We start from the raw sequence: 19,059 nt of genomic DNA on the forward strand, positions 1-19,059 counted from the left end.
CACAGGCACCATCTAACATGGTCCCCCAACGCTTGGCTAGGAGAGTGGGAACAATCAGCAAAATCCTTGTGAAACTCTTCTGCAAACAAAGTCCCAAGCATCCACTGTGGCTGTAGCGTAATCTGTCCCTTTACTCTGTAAATCTGTGTTAGTTAGTTATTTTTTTTGCATTCACATTATTTTGGTGCCATGTGGCTGTTGGAGCAATGGTGTCAGAGGGCCGAGTTATCAATAGCAGACCAATGATCATGTGACATATATAGTATAAACACTGTAAACGCGCACGCACACACACACACACACACACACACACACACACACACACACACACACACTGTATATATACTATAGTGTGTGTGTGTGTGTGTGTGTGTGTGTGTGTGTGTGTGTGTGTGTGTGTGTGTGTGTGTGTGTGTGTGTGTGTGTGTGTGTGTGTGTGTGTGTGTGTGTGTGTGTGTGTGTGTGGGTGGGTGGGTGGGTGGGTGGGTGGGTGGGGGTGGGTGTGGGTGTGGGTATGTGGCTAATGGTCTTGCAGCATGTGAGAAATAACTGCACTGGGAGATCTTTTTTTTGTATTGCTTTGTCAGCAAAAAATGGACATAATTTGTTTTCCAAAGTGTGTCATATTTCCCATCAGTGTCAGGAAAATGTACTGAGTCAGTGTCTTCCTGCAGGTATTTCCACAAAAAACAATGAATATCTAAGCTAAGCATTCTACTCAAACCATTCAAACCAACTCCCAGTATCATACAGTGGTTTCACAATGTGTGTGGTCTGGTCTCAGAGAGAAGCCGTCACCAGTGCTTTTGAATCTTTACCTCCACCTAGTGGGCTTTGCTAGAAGAACATAGTACAATAACCCTTGCTTAGGTTTAGCCTGCAAAATCTCAATGTGAGGAATGTAAAATAAAACAACAAACTCACAACCTTTAAAGCAGAATATTTTAATTGAATAAAAGTCTAAATCAAAATACAGTACATTCAAATTCAATTAACCATTTTGAGTTTATCTGTTTTCCTATTGGGATCAAGTACAGTACATGGGCACTGTGTCAACCCTGTAGTGACTGAGTGGTGAACCCTTGTCTTTGTACACTATAAACCACTGAAGCGTGATGCACATTTTCCACCCAATTAAGGGATTCTGGTTCCATCACCTTGCCAGACTAATGGGGAAATTAATAGGGGTATAAGATGATTGCCTTCAACTACATCCGGCAACAGCACTATTTTGCAAGATCTTTTGGTTTAATATGGAATATGGATGTGTTTTATTTGTTAATGTAGTATGGACAAGTTTTATAATTTTTTATGTTTATCTTCTGCTTGTCCTGCAAACTGAAGAATGCAGGACAAATGGCTTCCTTATCTATGGAACAGTTTTGGACCTGTAGTTAAGTAGATGTATTACATAGCCAAGCATTTCAGCCCCAAAATGACAACACTTCAGTGGTCTATTCATGTAATTCATGCATCAAACTGGAACCGAAAGTTAGATAAAACGCATTGAACGTTAATGAGAGCCAGCTTATTAACAAATAATATTTCAAAATGATTCGATGTCATATAATCGGTTCAGGAACATAAAAGAAGATATATCTCACAATGTTTTCTGATCACTTGTTTTTCGATGTGCACAATATGTAATTTTATTGAGGTATCTAAACAGCACCAGCTATCGTTTCTGCCTCGGCAGTATCACGAGAATTGGTTGACAGGCTGTCAATGATTGACAGTCTCGCGATAACAGCCCATTATTGCTGCACATTCAGAAACGTACTCTGGGCTATTTATATACCTCAATAAAATCATATAGTGTGCACATCGGAAAACAAGACAGCGGAAAACAACGTGTGATATGTCTTCTTTTATTTTCCTGAACAGATTGCCCAAAGAAAGACTTTATTCATAAGCTTGTCCACCTGGCTCTCATTGACTTCAATGCATTCCATCTAACGTCCAGCTAGCATCAATCAGCCAGCAGGAATCGCTGGACAGAGAAAATTACGTAGATGTCCCTTCCTTTATATTTCACTCCTTGGTTGGAAACTATGGGCTTTCTCATAAGCTCCAACTTCTCCGAGATGTAGTGCTGTGATGTCATGTAAACAAACACAAGAATCAACATGGCAACATTCATAGTGTAATATCCAAACAAGAGCATGAAAGCATGTTTCATGCTTTTAAGCAGAATTTCAAGTTTATGTTTACGCAAAAATAAATACAGTGGGATAAAGTTAACAAGCGCGAGTTTCTTTCAGGTATCAGTTATTTTCCGACCTCAACCACTTGAGCGCTCTGAGGTGGGAAGCAGGAAGTTCCAAGTCGGAAACTTCCCAGTTCCCACTTGGCATAAACGCACCATATTCCATGACTCCAGCATGTCCATTCATCAGCCTGAACACTGGGGCTGCTCTTCTTCTTCTCTGGTACTTCTTCTATACAGTAACATGTAGGCTGTGTCACTGTTGAAAAGTTTTTAAAGGCTTTTTTTAAATGATACTTTTGACATTAAAGGTAGTGTGTGACTGTGAAGTGATCTTTTTTTGGTTAAAACAAAAGGTTAAAGCTCTATATTCAGATAGTTATAATTGCTAAAGAGTCCTTGTACAACAGCAGGGGTCTCCCTGTCTCTCCATCTCTTTAATAAACAGGGTTGGTTGCCAATTTCCCACTAATCAGGGGAGAGTGCCCATTTATCAACTTCCACATTCTCTCTCCTGATTGGATAAAATTGGTATCCCGACATGAAAATAAATGTTCTGTTTACTTAAGAACTGGAGAGACAGGGTGACCCCTGTTACTGAACAAACACTATATCAATTACTGTTATCAGCAGCATCTACAGCTAGCTATTCAACACTTATTTTAACAAAAGACAATCACTTACTGCATCTTTAAAATAATAGCAACTGAAATATTTCAGGGTGAGTACTTTACCTGTGTCCTCCTCCTCCATATGAGCTCTGTACCTCCTCCCAGCTGGCCTAGGTGTCGACACAAGTTAAACATTAATCAGAGAATAAGAAAGAAATAATACATACATACATACATACATACATACATACATACATACATACATACATACATACATACATACATACATACATACATACATACATACATACATACATATATATATATAGATATATAGATATATATAGATATAGAGGTACTCAGTTACTTAAAGGCCAGAGAGAACAAATTAGTTTATAATAGAGATATGAAAACATCAATTTACTGGGCAGCTTTGATATGTAGGGACAAGCTGTTCCAGAGCCTAGGGGCGGCCGCCACAAAAGCTCGGTCAACCAGCAAATGGTTGGCCGACCTCAGAGCTCTGGATGGGCTGTGGTTACGAACAAGTTCTACAAGGGATGGAGGGGCCAACTCATTTTTTATCTTATAAACAAACATTAAAAGCTTAAAATCTATTCAGAAGCTGAAGAACCAACCTGTTTTACATGGCTGTCATCTGCATAGTGCCAGTTATGGTCCCCCTTGTGACGAACATAAGCAGTGTAGTGTCCACACATTACACTACCAGAGTGCACTATTACCGCATACAAACTATATCTGCCTTCAGTCTGAAAGAACACAAAAATAATAATAATAATGATGCAAAAAAGGTAACGCCATACTGTACATACAATCTCCAGATTGCACACCCGCCCACTGTGCATATTGTATTAACTAGGCTACTACTAATCTATATACTTAGTTGACCGGGGTCCCCCAGGGCCCTATACTATAGCCTACTCCAAATCTCTTATAGAAAATAGATCTAGTAAGCTCACAATGCGTCACAACAACGCAACAGGTTGTGAGCTTGTAGATCGGCTATTTTCGGCAAATGTTCACCCCAGAACAGGGGCACTAGGGTTCATGTGATTAAGTACCTTGATAAAGTTCCTTGAAAATACCTCTTCTGTCAGGATCTGCAAACAGTCAAAGGTTTCCGGAAAACTAACTCTGCAGTGAAGTTTTGTAATGTTGCCACGAGAATGACGAAATCTCTTCAGGTGCACACACAGAACAGAGGGCATGGAGAGCAGTCTGAGACCCTAAAGAGACAAGTGTTGTTTGAGCATGCTAGTCAATAATTATATGGCTACACAGTAAAATCCAGAGTGTTCATTTAACTCTGAGAGCTCTCAAGAGTTACTGGCCGATCCGGTTCCATTTGTAGACTCTTTGAGTACTTTCCCCACCCTTTAAATTTAGAGTAGCCAATTAAATTACCCCGTCATTATGCCAATTAATTCCTCCCCACTGCCCACGGCTCACCTGTCAGTGAGGAGCCCCCAACCGGGAAGACGTAGAGCCTTCGTCCTGCTCCTCCCGTTAAACATTCCCCACTGACAGGCGCCGCCCTAGCCCGTACTAGGAGTACGTGCAGTGAAAAATATCAGACTCCCCACCCTGGAATCTGCAGTGATGGGCAGGTACTTTACCCCTGCTGCACCCGAGCGGCCCTCAGAGTTAAATGAACACTCAGGATTTTACATTTTAATAATGGAAAACAACGCACCTGTTTAGATGGAGTATTTTTTGCACACCGTGCACAATAGCAAATGTTACTTCCCCGAAGCTCCTGGAGTTTGAAGAAAGATGCCATGCAGCTTTCCTGAAAATGTTAGGCAAGACGTCAGGAATAGTGCCAGCTGAAAAAGGTATTAAGTGAATTATGGCTAAATCAACTGAATCCCAGTCATATATGTAAAAAATAATGGTCTCACCAGGGTGTTGGGACCCTCACTTATGTGCAGAGGGAGACTGAGGAGGTAGCTGGCCTCAGACTGGATGTGACTGCATTCTAAACACTGAAGGTGATTTTCAACTGAAATCTTGTATAGACTCTGGATATCAAGAGCCTAGAGAAGAGCAGATAAAGTTAAATACAGCGGGTATAGTAAGCTAATGCTAATTAATAGCAGTTGCTAAATGTAAATTAACAGGGATATACGTCATAATTTGAAGAAAAAAAACAACAACCAACCGCTGCTTCATCCATCTGTTGATGCATTAAGTTCAGAATAGCGAGGAACACCTCATCAGCATCATGCTGGATATAAACTACAAAGCAAAAATTTGGATATATGTAAACCTTAAATAGCAGAAGCCACACTATTCGACAATGACAAGCAATATACTTCATATACCCAAGTAGATATATAGATACAGTAGATAAGTGCTCATACGTCGAATGTGGTTTTTGTCTAGGCAGCGCAGGAAATCTGCATGAGGAGTAGGCTGAGACTGGTCACTCTGCAAGGCTCGAAGGACTCTCTTTAGTTGTTGGGGGACATTATCACTGTCCCATTCAGTATCCCCTGGTACCCACCTTGTAGGATGTGAAATTAATTATCATATCTATGATGATGATGTCTCTGTTACATACTATATAGCCCTGCGTTTATTATTGTCTAATTATCCAGGACCATTCTGGTCTGAGGATGGGGATATTGTGAAGATCTGTGGACTTACTTGTCTAGTATGTGTGTCAGTTCCCAGGTGGCAGAGAAAGACTGCAGTAAAGCGTTCACACAACAGGACAGACCATAGTTCCCGAGACCTCGTATCCCTGCAATATCACATTTGTCAGTGCATCTTTCGTCTAGATAGTATTCTAGACAAATCATTTCAAGGTATCGAGTGGATACCTTGAAACACTGCATTTTATTCCAAAACACATTATATTACATTATTCTTTGACCAGATCAAATTATATTTTCTGACTGAACATCAACATTTTCTTTGGTAAGTGTTAAATATCTATATTCTGATAGTACTCATTGCTATAGACTAGAGTGTTTGTTCAGTAACCAGGGTCTCCATGTCTCTCTAGCTCTATTAAACAGAAAAGGCATTTTCAGGTCAGGATACCAGTTTTATCCAATCAGGATTGAGAACTCAGACAAGGTACAGATTAAACAAGTGAAATTCGAAGTGATGACAAAGGAATTAGCAAACAAATTTGGAACTGGAACTCTATAAACATTAAGCTGATAAATTGGTACTCTCTCCTGCATTGGCTGAAGTTTTGCAGCCTGCCTGAACATGTATTTTCTGTTTATTGAAGAGCTGGAGACACAGGTTGCTGAACAAACACTCTATAGCAATGATTACTATCAGAATATAGTGCTTTAACATTTTAACAAAATAAGTTTAGTTTTAACCAAAGAATATCACTGACCCTACATTTAAATGGTTAAAGCACTATAATCTGAAGAATCTACATTTTCAGGTGAGTTGCCAATTTCAGCCAATCAGGACAGCGTAACTTGCCCATTTAGATTTATCAGCTTCAATGTTAGCCCCATTTAGAACCTCTCCCTCCGCTATGTAGCTCCTAGATGAGGTCCTATATTTCCCGGTGCCGTTTGAGCAGGACATTGTCGCACATTTTCCACTTTACATGTTTCTTACCCCTTTCTGCACATCGTATCCAAAAAGGAAAGGTTTTCTGAAACGCTCACAGATGTTTTAAGTTCTAGCTGGCAATAAAATCTATCCAACAAGTTGAAAAAAGTATTTAATTCGCCTCTGTCCTCAGCCGGTTCCATAATATTTTGCAAGATGCAATTCAACATTTGACCAGTAAGGGAATCAGTAATGATATCTCTACAGGCGCAACTCTTGCGCAATGTCTTAAAAACATGTAATCGGCTGAGGACAGGAGCGAGTTAAATACTTTTTTCAACTCGTTGGATAGATTTTATTGCCAGCTAGAACTTAAAACATCTATGAGCCGCAGCGTTTCAGAAAAGCTTTACTTTTTGGATACGCTGTGCAGAAAGGGGTAAGAAACATGTAAAGTGGATAATGTGCGACAATTAATGTCCTGCTCAAACGGCACAGGGAAACGAGGAACCTCATCTCGGGAGAGGTTCCGTCGGAGACTCGGAGCTACTTCAATGTTAGTGTTCCAGTTCCAATTTTGCCAGCTCATTTATTTGTGTCATCACTTCCAATTTCACTTGTTTAATATGTATTCTGTGTGAGTTCTCTTTCCTGAATCCTGATTGGATTTAAAAAATCACACCCTGTGTGAAGTGGGCGGTGTCTTGCTAGCTAATCACAATACTGAATGGAGTCAACCAATCATGTACAAAAGATAAATACATTTATTGAAACACTCTTTATGATGGACGAAACCATAACTTTAAAAAAAACTATTTTTGGTTTTTTTAAAGTTATGGTTTCTAAGAAACCATAACTTTAAAAAAAACAAAAATTGTTTTTTTTAAAGTTATGGTTTCTTATATAGGGCTATGCACATGTGTCATGTGACACTGGCCAATCACAGTCCTGAATAGATTGTGATTGGCCAATCACAGCGCAGGATAATTGTACAAATTTCCAAACCTCACTTATAGGGGCGGTTTCACTGCCCAAGATAATTGTACAAATTTCCAAACCTCACTAATAGGGGCGGTTTCACCGCCCAAAAAACATTTTCTGTTTAGAGTTGGAGAGAGTCGAGAGACAGAGATCTGTTACTGAACAAATACTCAATGATTGTTATCAGCAGAATGTAGAGCTATTTAACATATGATTTATTCTAACAAAGCAATATCACTTTAATAGGCTACCTAAGCCTATTGGTTCTATAGCCAATTAGCCAGTCTTGGTTCGAGCCAGTGGTGTAAAGTAAGTGAGTACATTTAAGCCGCTTTTCCATCACAGCTTAAGCACGACACTGTCCAGTACAGTCCAGAACCGCACCGCACCGCTTCAAAATGTCTTGCGTTTCCATTGCACAAAAGTCCCCACTCGCAAAATCCCCACCCTCCCCTCCCCTCCCGAAGGAAATCAACGCCCCTTTCTTTAACACACCAACTTAGCCTCAGGCTACAGGGTTAGCCTAAATGCTAGCGTGCTTCCTCAGAGCTAGTTTGGCTCTTAAGTTATTATTTGGCCATGTTCACCCTGACTTTAATCTTCGCTATTGTTGGGAAGACCTGTGTGGTGTCTAAACACGTTGCCATCACTTATATAAAAAACATTATTAGCGTGTATCGTCGCACATTCATTGTTGCCAGGTTTAGCAGAAAAAAATAAGCAATCAGGTCTATGAAAACAATCCCAAAAGAAGCGACTATCTACGGCTATTTGAAAATAGCAGATCTACAAACTCACAACGCGTAGCGATGCGACGCATTGTGAGTGTGTGCATCTGCTATTTAAAAAATATATATACATATAATGTTGACAAATACATATTAATTTGGGGGTCCTTGACATGAAAATGTTTAAGAACCACTGGTTTCAACAACATATGGAAACAAGCCCCAAATAATCAACTACATTTTAGAAACAAGCAGTGGTGGAAAAAGTACTCAAATGTTTTACTTAAGTAAAAGTATCAATACTGCAATGTAGAAGCACTCTACAAGTGAAAGTCTGGAATTACTTGAGTAAAAGTACAAAAACTATTGGTATCAAAATGTACTTAAGGTACCAAAAGTAAGTACTAAAATGTTTGAAAATAGCAGATCTACAATGATGCGATGCGTTGTGAGCTTGTAGATCGGATATTTTCAAATAGCCTAGGTATAAAATAGGGCTTAAGTGGTTAATGTATGTTTTATAATGTAATCATTTATATCTGAAAAGTAACTAGTAACTAATACGTTTTCAGATAATTGTAGTGGAGTAAAAGTACTACCAATATTTACAAGCAACTTTACAGAAAAATAAGCCCAACGTTGCTTATAATAAGTGGACATGGTAACACTGCTACCGTAGTGTTTACATTTTACAGAGACCTGAGTGGACAGACACAGCTGTGAGCCGACCAATCAGTAGCAGCAGCGTTATACGTCACAGCTTTAGCCCCGCTTAGCCCAGCTCAGACCTACCCAAGACTGGGTACTTTTTAGGCACCAGTTTAGTACCACTTACACACCACTCTACCCACTTCATTGTAGTGGAAACCGTCGCTGTGGTGGGCGGTGTGGGGTGGGGCTAGGTAAGTCCATGTATATGGAAAGCCGCCTTTACTCAGTACAATTTGAGGTATTTTTACTTTGCTGGAGTATTTCCAATTTTGACTTTCCTACTCCACTACTACATCTCAGAGGCTAATATTGTACTTTTACTCCACTACAATTATTTGAAAACTTTAGTTAGTTACTTTGTAGATTTTAATTAAATATATATAATACAATTGAATTCCGGACTTTCACATGTAACAGAGTATTTATACATTACAGAATTGATACTTTTACTTAAGAAAACATTTCAGTACTTTTTCCACCACTGTTTAACATTTATTCTAACAAAGCAATATCACTTAAGTTAGGCTACCTATTAAGCCCATTAGTTCTAGCTAGCATCGCACATTCAATAAACAAAAATACAACATTACCAGAAGATCTAATGTATCGACCACGATCAAACATTGAGGAGCCACTTCCTCCCATATTATAGTATGATGGATACCAATAACGTGACATGTCACTGACAGGCAGCGAAGAGCAGGCAGCTAGTGTAGAGCTAGAGGTGGAAAGACTGGTGACGCGAGGCTAGTGTAGAGCTGCAGAGACACTAAAAAGTTCACTTTCAGTTTCTATTCTGTTCTCTATTGCCTATGTCCCGAGCTTCCCTGTAAACGAAACTTACCAACGAGAGGAGGATGAGACCATATATAAAGGCTTTCTTATATATATATATATATATATATATATATATATATATATATATATATATATATATATATATATATATATATATATATATATATATATATATATATATATGGATGAGACTGAGGTGCAATCGGATAGAAAAGGCGCTGATCGTTGTCGTAATGCTGGATCCAGATGCAGGTTCTCAACCTATGGATCGGACCCCCAGACGGGTCCCCACAATATTTGGGGGGTCCCCAGATGATAGTGGAGTGACAATTTAAAGACTTTACAGACCTTTTTAATACCTAAAAAGGGGGGGGGGGGGAGACCATTACTGCATCAAAAGTAATCAACAAACTATACTATAAAAACTGGTCAAACATTGCCCAAATTGTCAAATAATATAAGAAAGAGGCAAACATTGTGAAAATAGCCGATCTACAAGTTCACAACACCTCACGTTGCTATTTTCACAATATTTATCTGTGTAACCGAGTCAAAATGCCTCAACTCATACAATTCCAAGTGCTTGTCAGGGTTGGGGGTCCCCAGTTCAAATATATGATTATTTAGGGGTCACAGCAATAAATAGTAATTAATTTCTTCTGGACCAAATCACATATCATATCAGATCAGACCAAATCATGTCTACAAATGTTCTTACTTTTTGGGATCCCAATAAAGTAAAAATACCAAATGGGGGTCTATGGGTTAATGCAAATAAATTGCTTGAAATTAAAGAGGTTGAAAATCACTGGTATCAACAAATAAAAAAATATTCACAAATTATCCGGTATTAGGCTACTTATTTCCATAACCAACAGCTGTATCTTTTTAACACTTGTATAAAAAAAAAAGAGAGAGAGAAATGAAGACATGTTACGTCGGTCAACAGGTTAAGTTTCAGTGTCAAAAATACCTATATAACAAGATGGAATGCATTACATATTATGTGGCCTCTGTCCATTTATTTACGAAGCAGGTTCCTGGATTTAAAGCAAAGTAGGCTATTTTGGGAGTGATTCCTTTGAATATGTCAATAACTTTGGAGTGATCAATATCAATGTGAATAGACCGCATAAGGCAAGCCAATTAATCCTCTCTTCATCACATCTGTTTCACAGTTTTAACCAAGTTATGAAAAGGAGCATTCAACTGAGCAAGGGAAAGGCAGTTTCCATCTGGTTTACTGCATTGTAAACACATTTTTCTTGGGGAGGGAATCATAACCCCTCCAAGGGATTATGAAAAATGGAACACTTCCTAACTCACTTTATTGCTATTGAATAGAATGGCAGCCAATCACTCTAAACTGACATAAACTACACATGCAATATCTCAAATAGGATAAGTGGTGCTATGAAGTTTCATATGTTCTGATTCAGAACTGAACAGGTCTTGCCTGGCACATTAAAATTCACACCTATGACAAAAAGAAAAGGGATGTTGGCAACACGATGTAGTGAGAACATTCTCAAAAACTAATTGGGAAAGATGGAAGATTACTGCGATCGAACTGGCAGTAAGGAATTTCTCATATTCCGGACCAACTCCTAAAACAGAACAAAGCTTATAAGCGTATACAATTTTGTGGTCCACAAATCCATCTCCCATTCGCTGTCGAGGAGCCCCAGATATACAAACTGATGACACGACCATTACTAAAGCTCTAATGGCTTCTAGGCTTTCAGAGAGATCAACAATACTTTAGATTGTTTTAATAAAAATGATTAAACATGACTGATATTTGTGCAAAGTGGAGTATGCATATTCTCACACACCAGTTTACTGAGGATTAGTTTTAACGTACTTCATAAACAATATACAAAATTGGTTATCAAAATAAACAATATATTTGTGATTTTGATATGTATTTTACAATTTCTTTTGGTGAGTAACAGCCTGATAGTATGGGGCAAACACGGCATTCCACATCTGTTTAAGTAGTTGCAGAAGTTTGGAAATCCAGAGGAAAGAGGAAGGAAGAGCTGTGGGCAAAGAAGAAAATACAATTACTCTATTGTTTCCAACCAAATATTTAGCTCTTCAACAGAACTGTATTCAGGCCAAGTATGGCCTCAGACACAATGAATAATTTGACTAACCTGCATCCATTCGAACAAGAAGCATGTAGAGAAGGACAATAGCCAAAAATACTTTTCTGAGAGGGAATGACTTGACACTGACCGTTGACAGTTTTGTGTGCAAAAACCTTAGTATGGCTTTGAGTTTGTTGATCACAGCACCTGAAAAACACCATCAAATACAGCAACATTGGTACTGCAATCTTTATTTAGATTATTTCAAAGGATTTATTAATGTGTGGTTACATAACTATGTGTAAGCCATAGTTAGCGTTATATTGAGATTTGTGACCTTGTGGTATGGTTGTGAGTTCGGTGGTCTCTGGGACATGGCTGGGACTTGGAGGTGGTTCTAGAATTTGATGCTCTTTTTCCGCTATAAAATCCAGCGCTGTCTGCCTCTGCACCTCTGTGAATGCAACATTTCCCACCTCGCCTAAGATCAACTCTCGTGCCTCTTCCATGTGTCTGAGAGGCACAAGGACATGCACCAGGTACAGCTCTGTGACTGATCCAAACTCTGCTAATCTTCTGTTGGAAGGGCAGTGAATCCAAAGCCTTGATGCCTCAAGCATTGAATCTTGATCACCCACTTTGGTATAGAGAAATATGCTATAAAAATAAAGAAATTGGGAATTAAGAAAGAGATTATTTTTGTTATTCTAAATGAGTGTCAGTTTAGGGACGGGTGCATTGGTGAAGTAGCAGACGTGTAGAATAAAATAGAATGGCCCACACACTGCATGAAGAAGGTCTATGACCGATAAGTTGCCTTTATAATAAAAGCTTTCTTTATTGTGCAAGTGTAGACAGTGTGCTGGACATTCTATACAAAAAAAATTGGTAGCAATTATGAAGTATTATAATACTTGACATTATAAGTCATAATAACATGCTGTATAATGTGTTATGATTGCATTATACGTTGTTATGAATATTTATAACTGTAATCATCACGTGTTAAGCATAATGCAATGCATTTATACTTGAACTTATAAGCCATTATAATAAGCTTTATAATGTGTTATGGTTATAAAGCATTATGATTATTTATAAGCTCTTATAAATATGATTATGAAGGATTATGATCAGATTACAATGCCACAAGTATGTGTATAATGTGTTATACACGTGGGATGCATAGCAAGTGCTACAAAAAAGAATTTTGATATTATCATCACAATATTGATATTGAGGTATTTGGTGAAAAATGATCATGATATTTTAATTTTGTCCATATCGCCCAGCCCTAGTGCAAGAAAACATAACCATGTGTCTCACCACAGCTGCATTATTTTAGCAGGTATCTTCTCTGGGCACTCATAGTGCTTGAGGATCCAAGTGAGTACATATCGCCACTGATTAAGCTCAGCCAGTGCTTGCATCCCAATAATGCAGAGGCCTGCTTTAAACTCTCCATGCCTGGGGAAAAGCAAAAGTTAAAGCTAGACTTAGTAATGCTAAAATAGTTATTCCTTTACACACAATAAAATCCTCATTGTTAATTTATCTATTTTTAACTCTGAGAGTAACAAGTCCGTTTGGTTCCGTTTGTACACTCTCAGTTAAAGTAATTGAAGATTGATGATAATGATGACGATATTTTGATTATATTTATTGATCCCCAAAGGGGTCAGTTCAGCCCATCTAAGAGTGTAGTCACAGTCCTAAAAAAGAAAAAGAAAAATAATAATCATAAGACCATCAGCACAGTCTAACAAATTCAGTGGTGGAAAGGAACTACGTACATTTACTAATAAGTACTTTACTTAAGTATACTTCTACTCCACTACCAACTTTGTAGATATGGATTCTTATTACAAAACACACATTAACGACTTACATACTTGAAAATAGCTGATCTACAAGCTCACAACATGTCGCATTTTCAAAGGATCTTCTTTTTTTTTAATTATTCTACATTTGCAAACCTGTGAAATTGGGACATTCTGCAAAATGAGTACTTTTACTTTTGGTACTTTTAGTACACTTTGATGCCAAAACATTTGTACTTTTACTCAAGTAAATTTTTGAATTCCAAACTTTCACTTGCAACAGACTATTTTTACATTGTGATATTGGTACTTTTACTTGAGTAAAGAATGTGAGTACTTCTTCCACCACCGAACAAATTAGTGTAACTCACCTGCTGCTGTCCTCTGGCTCGATGCTGGCCAGAGTCAGACTGTCCAGCCCTCCTTGGCACGTGTCGAAAGCTGCTTGGAAGTCTCTATGGACACACAGTTGTTCTGCAGCTGTGTCCAACGCGTTGGTGGTTTGTGCTAAATATGACATGAGTGGTGGGCTGTGATCACGACGGACTGATCCACAGTGGCGAGGATCACAGGATGCTGGTGAAGTTGAGGCGTTGTTCATCATCTCTTCCACCTTTGATGATAACTGTTTGATGATAACTACAATAATGTTATATTAATGTATTACTTGAAAACAGTGGTGTAAAGTAACTAAGTACATATACTGTACTTAAGTACAATTTTGAGGTACTTTTACTTTACTGGAGTATTTCCAATTGTCTATACTTTTACTCCACTACAGAGGCAAATATTGTAATTTTACTCCACTACAATTATTTGAAAACTATAGTTACTAGTTACCTTGCAGATATACATTATTACATTATAAAACATACATTAACCACTTTAGCCCTATTTTATATCGATCTTTGAAAATAGCCGATCTACAAGCTCACAACTTGAGCTTTTATCTGCTATTTTCAAACATTTTAGTACTTTTACTTTTGGTACTTTAAGTACATTTTGATACCAATACTTTTGTACTTTTACGCAAGTACATTTTGAATTCCGGGCTTTTACTTGTAACAGAGTACTTCTACATCGCAGTATTGATACTTTTACTTAAGTAAAACATTTTAGTACTTTTTCCACCACTGCTTGAAGATAGACAACTAAGTTAAAGGCAAGCTAAAAAACAACAACAGGACTTACTACTGACAACAACTAACATTACACAGTTATGGTTACCTTGATCACTTCTGATTGGCTGAATGTTTTTAATGGTTCGCTCACTGCAGCAGCAGAAGATCCTCACATGTATTTATTTAATCTCCTCAGCATTTTGTTTATACTTCTTTGTTTACTCTGACGAGAGTGAACATCGAACTTCCGGGTTTGGACGTGACATCCAATCAGATTATTGCGTCTTGGGCAAACATCAACCAAGCCAATCAGCTTACTGCTTCTTCCTCTGCGTCACAATCAGTGTTGCCATGTTGGCTTAGTATAAGCTTCTTTTTCTGTCCAGTTTGATTAATTAATTGAATACTTTATTAACAGTTTGCACAAAAAAGCACTGAAAGTACAGTTCTATACACGGTCTGCTTAATCTGCTAAAAGGATTAAACCCAAGAAAGCACTATGGCTTGTTTCCATTGGGGTCCTGTGTATTCACAAGGATAAAGTCGCTTGTAAATATTGGTAGTTACGGGTTACGTTTTTTTTGGGGGGCTTATTTCTAAAGTGTAGCTGCTTATTTGGGCTTGCTTTACATTTTTTTAAATTATCTAAAATATTTTCATGTAAAGGACCCCCAAATTAATTTGTCCCCTATCTGAAACCCAGACCCATCTGAAAATGTTTTGTGCCAGGGAGCCCTGTACCAGATTTGTGGTGTTGGAATGTTTAAAAAATCTTCCAAATATTCCACATTTATTTCAAGACTTTTTGAAAATAGCAGATCTTGTAGATTGGTTATTTTTTATATAGATTTAAAGGGCTAAATGGCCTAATGCAGTGGTTCTCAACAATAATTTTGAACTGGGGACCCTCCAAAAAGATCTTATTGGAACTGGGGACCCCCCACCCTGACAAGCACTTGGAATGTAGGAGTTGAGGCATTACATTTAGTTTGACTCGGTTCCACAGATAAACATTGTGAAAATAGCAGATCTACAAGCTCACAATGCGTCCCAACGTGAGGCGTTGTGAGCTTGTAGATCTATTTTCTATTGGCTATTTTTTGGCCAATATTTTTTCTATTGGCTATTTTCAAAATATTTGCCTCTTTCTTTAAAAAATTGACAATTTGGCCAATGTTTGACCAGTTTGTATAGTATAGTTTGTTGATTACTTTTGGTCAGTGGTGGAATTTAAAGTAACTAAGTACATTTACTTAAGTACTGTACTTGAGTACAATGTTGAGGTTTTTGTACTTTACTTGAGTATTTCAAATTTCTTATACTTTTACTTCTACTCCACTACATCTCAGAGGCAAATATTGTACTTTTACTCCACTACTATTTGAAAACTTAGTTTAGTTTAGTTACTAGTTACTTTGCAGATATAAATTACTACATTATAAAACATACATTAACCACTTTAGCCCTATATTATACAGAGGCTATTTTCAAACATTTTAGTACTTTTACTTTTGGTGCTTTAGTACATTTTGATACCAATACTTTTGTATTTTTTACTTGTAACAGAGTGCTTCTACATTGCAGTATTGATACTTTTACTTAAGTAAAGAATGTGAGTACGTTTTCCACCACTGTAAGGTAAGCATACAAACCAAACCTCAACTAGGTGTCCTTTTGCTTTAAGTCATTGAAAGTTTAAGTGGTTAATGTCGTAGTTGAAGGCAATCAAAGAGTTCAGTATCAGGTGTGCTTCAAGCTGCCTAAACAAATATCCCTCTGAAGCTGTGGTTCACAAACTGGTTTCCTAGGAGCTTCCCATCTTACATCGGACTAATATATATATATATATATATATATAAACTGAGATCTAATATATATATAAGCTAATATATATATAAGCTGAGAGTGAGACCACCCGTGCGTACGTTTTCCAGGCATTGTAACCACTTAGGCCTACAACAAGCCCTGTTTTTTTTAATGCTATTTTTCGAACAGTTATATATATTTTTTAAACTACGTTAGTGTGCTGTGTGCAACATGTGGGAGTTCGCTTGCATCATCATTGTACTCTTCATCATCGTCATCCTCATCATCGTCGTCATCATCATCTTCGTCGTCGTCTATGGTTGTGGGTGATGCAAGGTGAGCAGGGCGACGCCACAGCAGTGGTGGAAAGTAACTAAGTACATTTACCTAATTACAATTTTGAGGTTTTTGTACTTAACTTGAGTATTTCCAATTTCCAAAACTATTACTTTTACTCCACTACAATTATTTGAACACTATAAAACATACATTAACCACTTTAGCCCTATTTTATACCTAGGCTATTTGAAAATAGCCGATCTACAAGCTCACAATGCATGGCGTTGTGAGCTTGTAGATCTGCTATTTTCTAATATTTTATTACTTTTACTTTTGGTACTTTAAGTACATTTTGATGCCAATACTTTTCTGCTTTTACTTTAAATTTTGAATTCTGGACTTTAATTGTAACAGAGTACTTCTACATTGCAGTATTGATACTTTTACTTAAGTAAAACATTTGAGTACTTTTTACGCCACTGCTTTTTGATTTTTTCAGTAATGTCTTTTTACATTTTTTGTTGAGGTGTTAAAAGGTCTTAAAAGTCCTTAAATTGTCACTTCACTGTCATCTGGGGACCCCCTCAAAATCATGTGGGGACGCCCCTGAGAACCACTGGCCTAGTGCTGATTTTGGGCTTGTTTTCCTAGACCTCGTTGCTTATTTCTCTCACAAAACCTGGCAACACTGGTTTTGTCTTCTTCATGATGCCATTGCTTTCACGTTGTAAACACGTGTGCAGACTGGTACAGTGAACTGTGTGTGTGACGGAACATTTCAACAAGGAACATTATCACTTGTAAGTTATAATCCGACGTTTTTACGGTCATCTTTACAGTCGGCATGATGATGGTGTCAATATGCGCAAAACAGTGACTTAAACCTTTAGACCGAAGGCCTTCAATCGGATTGTCTGATGAATAGTTGGTCGGTTGGGTATAGCTAACAAGCTAAGCTCGCTAACGTTTAATAGACATTCCTTTTATAGCGTCCATGCGATTAATTAAGGCTAATATTAACCGCAACTATACACACACGTTTATATTTAGTGCTAATATAAAGATCTGTATACGTAAAGATACCCCCAACCCCCTTCAAATAACCTAACCTGGATATCGTCATCATGCCACCATGTGTTATGTTGATGTTACACTAGCTCTAGTGAGGCTGTGATATACATACATTTCAGGCAGTGGTGGAAAGTAACTAAGTGCATGTACTCAAGTACTGTACTTAAGTAATGTTGAGATTTTTTTTTTACTTTACTGGAGTATTTCCACTTTTCAGTACTCTTACTCTCTGAGGCACATTATTGTACTTTTACTCCACTACAATTATTTGAAAACTTTAGTTACTAGTTACTTTTGTAGATTTAGATTATTATTACAAAACATACATTTAACCACTTCGATCCTATGTAAATGTTGGCCATTTGAAAATAGCCTATCTACAAGCTCACAATGCATTCCATTGGGAGCTTGTAGATCTGGAATTTTCAAAAGATTTGAAGTGAAATGGGATATTCTGTATAATGATTACTTTCCGTACATTTTGATACCAATACTTATGTACTTTTACTCAAGTAAATGTTTAATTCCAGACTTTTACTTGTAACAGAGTGTCTACTTTGCAGTATTGGTACTTTTACTTAAGTAAAAAAATTGAGTACTTTTTCCACCACTGCTTTCATGTATACACAGGCATTGATCACTCCCATACTCCCATGACAAATAAACCTTCTTGTATGTTCTTCAGCACATCCCTGAAATGGCAAAAAGCTTAAGAAGCAAAAGGAAGAGGAAGATGCGAGCGGTGAAGAGGGTGAAGAACGCTCCAAAGGAACTGGCCCGTTTGAAGCAAGCTCTAGGTAACGATGTGAAGGGAGAGGCCATCATGAGTGACATCCAGGAGGTCGCCACAGTGGTGTCAGCAAAGACACTAAAGGAGAAGCTGGTGGCTGTTCCCATGGCAGAAACGGAGGGTGATGGTGAGTGAGAGCATTTTTCAGGAATCCAGGAAGTCTTTAAAATCTAAGTCAGGCAGCCTTAATCCATTAAGACCTGAGGCTGATTCTACAAATGTTTTCTAAATCCCAACAGTTTTCTAAAAAAAACTGTTGTCAGTGGTTCTTTTCATTTCAAGCACCCCCAAAATTATATGTATTGGGCCGCGGACCCCCATCTTAAAATATTTTGTTCCAGGGACCCCAGAAACGAAGATTGGAGTTCAAAATGTTCGCTTTAAAAATGTGTATATTCAATTCAAAGATTTGCACAAATTTTCGTAATAAAAAAAATTGCAGATCTACAAGCTCGTAGCGCGGGCGCCATATGCTTGTAGTTCTGCTATTTCTGAATA

The 19,059-nt window shown here is 37.8% G+C and overlaps 3 protein-coding genes across 7 annotated transcripts in view; 1 reads left to right on the forward strand and 2 right to left on the reverse strand.

Moving 5' to 3' along the window:
• Window positions 1-19,059, forward strand: part of llph (LLP homolog, long-term synaptic facilitation factor) — a 152,723-nt gene that overhangs the window by 132,887 nt on the left and 777 nt on the right. The window contains exons 2-3 of one of the 2 annotated variants that reach the window (XM_080420914.1): window positions 17,459-17,500; window positions 18,457-18,688. In XM_080420914.1, coding sequence (XP_080277040.1) covers window positions 18,469-18,688 — 220 coding nt within the window. In that variant the 5' untranslated portion in view covers window positions 17,459-17,500; window positions 18,457-18,468. Of the gene's footprint in view, window positions 1-17,396; window positions 17,501-18,456; window positions 18,689-19,059 lie in introns of those variants that run through there. The other variant, XM_080420913.1, reaches the window with a different exon arrangement.
• Window positions 605-9,506, reverse strand: usp18 (ubiquitin specific peptidase 18). 2 transcript variants are annotated; one of them, XM_080421510.1, is made up of 10 exons: window positions 9,374-9,506; window positions 5,488-5,584; window positions 5,202-5,344; window positions 5,000-5,076; window positions 4,740-4,874; window positions 4,532-4,627; window positions 3,924-4,064; window positions 3,456-3,587; window positions 2,941-2,987; window positions 605-2,465 (listed from the first exon to the last, which is right to left on the reverse strand). In XM_080421510.1, exons 1-10 carry the CDS (start codon window positions 9,459-9,461, stop codon window positions 2,393-2,395), a joined length of 1,029 nt encoding a protein of 342 aa, XP_080277636.1. In that variant the 5' UTR covers window positions 9,462-9,506; the 3' UTR covers window positions 605-2,392. The 2 variants fall into 2 exon arrangements, with proteins under 2 accessions (XP_080277636.1, XP_080277635.1); XM_080421509.1 differs by having other exon boundaries at window positions 3,900-4,064.
• pex26 (peroxisomal biogenesis factor 26) lies at window positions 11,339-14,853 on the reverse strand. 3 transcript variants are annotated; one of them, XM_080421354.1, is made up of 6 exons: window positions 14,722-14,853; window positions 13,866-14,119; window positions 13,001-13,141; window positions 12,012-12,331; window positions 11,741-11,881; window positions 11,339-11,623 (listed from the first exon to the last, which is right to left on the reverse strand). In XM_080421354.1, the coding sequence occupies exons 2-6, from the start codon at window positions 14,096-14,098 to the stop codon at window positions 11,511-11,513; spliced, it is 948 nt and encodes a 315-aa protein (XP_080277480.1). In that variant the 5' UTR covers window positions 14,099-14,119; window positions 14,722-14,853; the 3' UTR covers window positions 11,339-11,510. The 3 variants fall into 3 exon arrangements, with proteins under 3 accessions (XP_080277480.1, XP_080277479.1, XP_080277481.1); XM_080421353.1 differs by having other exon boundaries at window positions 13,866-14,107; window positions 14,722-14,848; XM_080421355.1 differs by having other exon boundaries at window positions 13,866-14,133; window positions 14,722-14,848.

This window comes from Gymnoscopelus braueri, assembly GCF_963280865.1.
Source record: "Gymnoscopelus braueri genome assembly, chromosome: 23".
NCBI lineage: Eukaryota > Metazoa > Chordata > Actinopteri > Myctophiformes > Myctophidae > Gymnoscopelus > Gymnoscopelus braueri.